The sequence below is a fragment of the Marmota monax genome, unplaced genomic scaffold (genome assembly GCF_021218885.2).
Source record: "Marmota monax isolate L192 unplaced genomic scaffold, Marmota_monax_Labrador192_F-V1.1 WCK01_AAM20220418_F8-fsc01924, whole genome shotgun sequence".
Classification (NCBI taxonomy): Eukaryota; Metazoa; Chordata; class Mammalia; order Rodentia; family Sciuridae; genus Marmota; species Marmota monax.
In genome coordinates this window covers 27,577-34,025 of record NW_026693431.1, presented here as the reverse complement: position 1 = coordinate 34,025, position 6,449 = coordinate 27,577, and the positions used below count along the sequence as shown (strand labels likewise).

The 6,449-nt window shown below is 45.9% G+C and overlaps 1 protein-coding gene across 1 annotated transcript; it reads left to right on the top strand.

Annotated features, from left to right (window-relative positions):
• Window positions 1-75: 75 nt before the first annotated feature.
• Window positions 76-5,214, top strand: LOC124101475 (structural maintenance of chromosomes protein 1A-like). The gene is given in 3 exon segments (XM_046457494.2): window positions 76-197; window positions 199-3,175; window positions 3,177-5,214. Coding segments are annotated over 3 exon segments (3,399 nt in total). The 5' UTR covers window positions 76-90; the 3' UTR covers window positions 3,492-5,214.
• The last annotated feature ends 1,235 nt before the right edge of the window (window positions 5,215-6,449 follow it).

Sequence of the window (6,449 nt, the reverse complement as noted above, 5' to 3'; positions counted from 1 at the left end):
GGCCTGCACTGCGGTGTTTCCCGCGCGGGTAACCTCGGTTCCCGGGCTTACGGCGCGGCCTCTCCTACCGCCTCTGGAGCCGCCGCGGACATGGGTTTCCTGAAACTGATAGAGATCGAGAACTTTAAATCGTACAAGGGTCGACAGATTATCGGACCATTTCAGAGGTTCACCGCCATCATTGGACCCAAAGGCTCTGGGTGCTGTGGAATCTATTGCCATGAAGAACCCCAAAGAGAGGACAGCTCTATTTGAAGAGATCAGTCGCTCTGGGGAGCTGGCCCAGGAGTATGATAAGCGAAAGAAGGAAATGGTGAAGGCTGAAGAAGACACACAATTTAATTACCATCGCAAGAAAAACATTGCAGCTGCACGCAAGGAGGCCAAACAGGAAAAAGAAGAGGCGCACCGCTACCAGCGCCTGAAAGATGAGGTGGTACGAGCCCAGGTACAGCTGCAACTCTTTAAGCTTTATCGTAATGAAGTAGAAATCGAGAAACTCAACAAGGAACTGGCCTCAAAGAACAAAGAGATTGAGAAAGACAAGAAGCGAATGGACAAGGTAGAGGATGAGCTGAAGGAGAAGAAGAAGGAGCTGGGCAAAATGATGCGGGAGCAGCAGCAGATCGAGAAGGAGATCAAGGAGAAGGACTCAGAGCTGAATCAGAAGCGACCTCAGTACATCAAAGCCAAGGAGAATACCTCCCACAAAATCAAGAAGCTGGAAGCAGCTAAGAAGTCTCTGCAGAATGCTCAGAAGCACTATAAAAAGCGTAAAGGTGACATGGATGAACTGGAGAAGGAGATGCTGTCTGTGGAGAAGGCCCGGCAGGAGTTTGAAGAACGGATGGAAGAGGAGAGTCAGAGTCAGGGCAGAGACTTGACCCTGGAGGAGAATCAGGTAAAGAAATACCACTGGCTGAAAGAAGAAGCCAACAAGAGAGCAGCCACTTTAGCCCAGGAGCTGGAGAAGTTCAATAGAGACCAGAAAGCTGACCAGGACCGTTTGGATCTGGAAGAGCGGAAGAAAGTAGAAACAGAGGCCAAGATCAAGCAGAAGCTGCGGGAGATTGAAGAGAATCAGAAGTGGATTGAGAAGCTGGAGGAATACATCACTACTAGCAAGCAATCCCTAGAGGAGCAGAAGAAGCTAGAGGGAGAACTGACTGAGGAGGTGGAGATGGCCAAGAGGCGAATAGATGAGATCAATAAGGAGCTGAACCAGGTGATGGAGCAGTTGGGGGATGCACGCATAGACCGCCAGGAGAGCAGCCGTCAGCAGCGAAAGGCAGAGATAATGGAAAGCATCAAGCGCCTTTACCCTGGCTCTGTGTATGGCCGCCTCATTGACCTCTGCCAGCCCACACAAAAGAAGTATCAGATTGCTGTGACCAAGGTTTTGGGCAAGAACATGGATGCCATTATTGTAGACTCAGAAAAGACAGGCCGGGATTGTATTCAGTATATCAAGGAGCAGCATGGGGAGCCAGAGACCTTCTTGCCTCTTGACTACCTGGAGGTGAAACCTACAGATGAAAAACTCCGGGAACTGAAGGGGGCCAAGCTAGTGATTGATGTGATTCGCTATGAGCCACCTCACATCAAAAAAGCCCTGCAGTATGCTTGTGGCAATGCCCTTGTCTGTGACAATGTAGAAGATGCCCGCCGCATTGCCTTTGGAGACCATCAGCGTCACAAGACAGTTGCACTGGATGGGACCCTGTTCCAGAAGTCAGGAGTCATCTCTGGTGGAGCCAGTGACCTGAAAGCGAAGGCACGGCGCTGGGATGAGAAAGCAGTAGACAAGTTGAAAGAGAAGAAGGAGCGGTTGACAGAGGAGCTGAAAAAGCAAATGAAGGCAAAGCGGAAAGAGGCAGAGCTGCGTCAGGTGCAGTCTCAGGCCCATGGATTGCAGATGCGACTCAAGTACTCACAGAGCGACCTAGAACAGACCAAGACACGACATCTGGCACTAAATCTCCAGGAAAAGTCCAAGCTGGAGAGTGAGCTGGCCAACTTCGGGCCTCGAATTAATGATATCAAGAGGATTATTCAGAGCCGAGAGAGGGAAATGAAAGACTTAAAAGAGAAGATGAACCAGGTAGAGGATGAGGTATTTGAAGAATTTTGTCGGGAGATTGGTGTCTGCAACATCCGAGAATTTGAGGAAGAGAAGGTGAAGCGACAGAATGAAATTGCCAAGAAGCGTTTGGAGTTCGAAAATCAGAAGACTCGCTTGGGCATCCAGTTGGATTTTGAAAAGAACCAACTGAAGGAAGACCAGGATAAAGTACACATGTGGGAACAGACAGTAAAAAAGGATGAAAATGAGATAGAAAAACTCAAGAAGGAAGAGCAAAGACATATGAAGATCATAGATGAGACCATGGCCCAACTACAAGACCTGAAGAATCAGCACCTGGCCAAGAAGTCAGAAGTGAATGACAAGAATCATGAGATGGAGGAAATTCGGAAGAAACTTGGGGGTGCCAACAAGGAAATGACTCATTTACAGAAGGAGGTAACAGCCATTGAGACCAAACTTGAACAGAAGCGCAGTGATAGCCACAACTTGCTACAGGCCTGCAAGATGCAAGACATCAAGTTGCCGCTGTCAAAGGGCACTATGGATGATATTAGTCAGGAAGAGGGTAGCTCCCAAGGGGGGGAATCAGTGAGTGGTTCCCAGAGAACGTCCAGTATCTATGCTCGAGAAGCCCTCATTGAAATCGACTACGGTGACCTGTGTGAGGATCTGAAGGATGCCCAGGCTGAGGAGGAAATCAAGCAGGAAATGAACACACTGCGGCAGAAACTGAATGAGCAGCAGAGTGTGCTTCAGCGAATTGCTGCCCCTAACATGAAGGCCATGGAAAAGCTGGAAAGTGTCCGAGACAAGTTCCAGGAGACCTCAGATGAATTTGAGGCAGCCCGAAAGTGAGCAAAGAAGGCCAAACAGGCTTTTGAACAGATTAAGAAGGAGCGATTTGACCATTTCAATGCTTGTTTTGAATCTGGGGCTACTAACATTGATGAGATCTACAAGGCTCTGTCTCGTAACAGCAGTGCCCAGGCATTCTTGGGCCCTGAGAATCCTGAGGAGCCCTACTTGGATGGTATCAACTACAACTGTGTAGCTCCTGGCAAACGCTTCTGGCCTATGGATAACTTGTCGGGGTGGGGAGAAGACAGTGGCAGCTCTGGCCCTACTCTTTGCCATCCACAGCTACAAGCCAGCCCCCTTCTTCGTCCTGGATGAGATCGATGCTGCCTTGGATAACACCAACATTGGCAAGGTGGCAAATTATATCAAGGAGCAGTCGACTTGCAACTTCCAGGCCATCATCATCTCTCTCAAGGAGGAGTTCTACACCAAGGCTGAGAGCCTCATTGGAGTCTATCCTGAGCAAGGGGACTGTGTGATCAGCAAAGTCCTGACCTTCGACCTCACCAAGTACCCAGATGCCAACCCCAACCCCAATGAGCAGTAGCAGTAGTTCTACCCTCCTGCCCTTTCTGGATTCATAAACTTCCCCTCTACCAATCTGGATATTTGGCACCCAACCTTCCCCTCCCTCCTGGTCCTGTTTGGTGTAATCATGGGATTTAGGCACTGTTATCAAGCACGAAGAGGAACAGAGGTGATGTTAGGTCTGGAGCAAAAATTCCTGAGCTACAGGGAGCATCCTGGCCTCTGGAAGGAGGTGCTAAGCTGAGCTGAACAGGGCCATCTGTCCATACCACCCCCTCCCAGACCACCCCACCCATCACACATTAATCATGGGTCCCTTGGGTCCCTGGCCCACTGAGTGTGTGGGTATGTATGTGTGTTTATGTATGTTTGCTTGTGTGCATGTGGGTGTGTTTGCAAAATAATAAAAGATATTGGAGACCTGTTTTAGAAAGAGCCTAGGCTGAATTTGATTCCAAGAGACCTTAGGATGACAGCACCCCAGAGCTGGGCAAAGGTACTTGGTACCTCATAGGAGTCTTAGGCAGTCACTGGAAACTGCCCTCATTCACTTATTCATACGTTCATATATTCATCAGACACATACTGAACACCCTCTATTTGTCAGGCTCTATGCTTAGAATACTAAGTTTAAATCTGACATGATCTCTGTCCTGGTAAGGAGATGTAGTGGATTCATGAATTACAGTGGTTAGCCAATTTGAGAAGAGGATGATCACCTCTAGGTTTCCTGGAGAAGATCATGTTTGAGCTGGACCTTGACAAATTGGTAGAATTTGGTCAGGCACTAGAAGCAGAACATGGGCTCTAGGGCAGACAGTTAGGGGTTCTGGTCCCGCGTCATCACTTACTAGTTGTTTGACCTTTCTGTGCCTCAGTTCCCTCATCTGTAAAATGGGGCTAATAATATTACCTACCTCATAGGATTTAATGATGTCAAGCTCCTCACTGGAGGCATTATCCATGTGGAGCCAACTAGGTGCCAACCCTTCAGAATACAAGCCTTCTCATGCCTGGACCCTTGAGGGCTTCTGATCCTGGCTTTTAGGGACAGAAGGAACCTCCAAATCTGGGAGGTGTTCTGGTTAATGAGAAAGTTCCAGGGAGATGACAGGGTTTACCTAGTAAGTGGAGGTCCTAAGAAAGCCTGTAGCTTCAACCATGTATAACTGGGTGCTTGGGCCCCAATTTGGGTTGTGAGGAACTAGGAGGAGAGGTAGCCTGGGCCTAATATGTGATGATCCTGTTGGGACCTAACCTCATTAGCTATAAGGACAGGACTGTAGAGGCAGCAAAGCCTGGTGCAATGAGTTCAGCTTTCTTCACTCATTCACGTACATTATCATACTTTTCTTATCCTGATCATGTCTTGCTTTTTTGTTTTTTAAAAATTAAATCAACTGGGGGTGTAGTTTAGTGGTAGAGTACATGCTTAGCATGTGCAGGGCCCTGGGTTGTCCCAGCTGCCCCCACACCAGAGTTCTAACTACAAAAGTAATGCATGAATCCATTCTCTTAAAGAAATTAGATTGTTGCAGATAAAAGTAGCCTCATTCAACTATAACTACTCCCTTTCCTATTCTTTCCCCTCATAACTGCTGTTATGTTTTTTATGCTTCCATCTAGACTTTGTTTTAATATTTTTACATACATATATGAATTCACTGAAAATATTGTGTCTAATGCAAATGCTATATTGAATTGTTCTCCATTTCTTTGCTTAACAATGTTTTTGAAATCTGTGCATGTTGCTAAGTGTAGCTCAATTCATCCTCTATAATTGCTGTATAGATTGCCATCATATGACTCTACCACATTTTATTTACCCATTTCTCTTATGATGGACATTAAGACTGTTCAAATTTTGCTATTACAAAATACTACATAGGAGCATCCCTGTATCTGTGTGAATGTGTGTCTGTGTGTCTGAAAGTTTACCTGGGTTGATTCCTAGAAGTGGAATTGCAGAGTCATAGGATATTTATATATTTGTGTCTGATAGATATTTCCAAATTGCCCTCCTGTACTATTTACTAAGTATTTTTCCTGAGGTGATCTGAGGTCTAACATTGTTATCTACATCAGTTTCATTCTAAGTAGTGATATCCATGAAGTCACTGGTTTGATATGCTAATTATGTATTTTTCTAATACGTATTAAAAGGCATGACTATCTAAACAAAAAAAAATTGTCTGTGTTCAACCAAAGAAGTCACATACCACCAGTGGTACATGTGCCATAATTTGGCTAATGCTGGCACAGTTCGGGGGTCAGACCTGGTTCAAATCCTAGCCGTAGAAACTTGGGCAAGTTAGATCCTCACTGAGCCTCAGTTTCCTCATTTTATAAAAGGAGATAAATAGGATGGGGCTGGGGTAGTTTAGAGGTAGAGCTCTTGCTTAGCATGTACAAGGCCCAGGGTTTGATCCGTAGCCCTGACCAAAAAATAAAAGGAGATAAATAAACACCTACATTGCATAAGTGAAGGAAGATTATGTAAAATATATTTGAAGCAATTTAGCTGGCATATCTAGATCACCACTGCTTTTTAAAGGTAGTGATTACTATTCTCCCTGCTTTGCAGATGAGAAGACTGAGACCCTAAAAGGGTTTGTGCTTCCGTCACTTACCAGATAACTGTGTGAGCTTGAACCCAGGTCTTCCAATTCATTCTAGTGCTTTTTCCACTATAAAGGTAGTTATCAATCTTGGCTGTACTTATTTGTGAAGCTTTCCCTTTTCCCTTTTTAAATCAAAGCAATATATACACAGGTGATAATAGTACAGAAGGGCTTTAATGAAAAGCGGCAGCTCCCTGCTGCACCCCCACATCCAAAGGATTGTGGAGCTCTTTAAAAATAAATTGCTTTGGTCCCGCCTCTGGAAATCTGATTCAGTAGGTGTGGAAAATAACCTGGGTAACTAGCCCCTACCTCGCAGGATAGAAAGGGCTAAGGCCCTGTCACACATGTGCTAC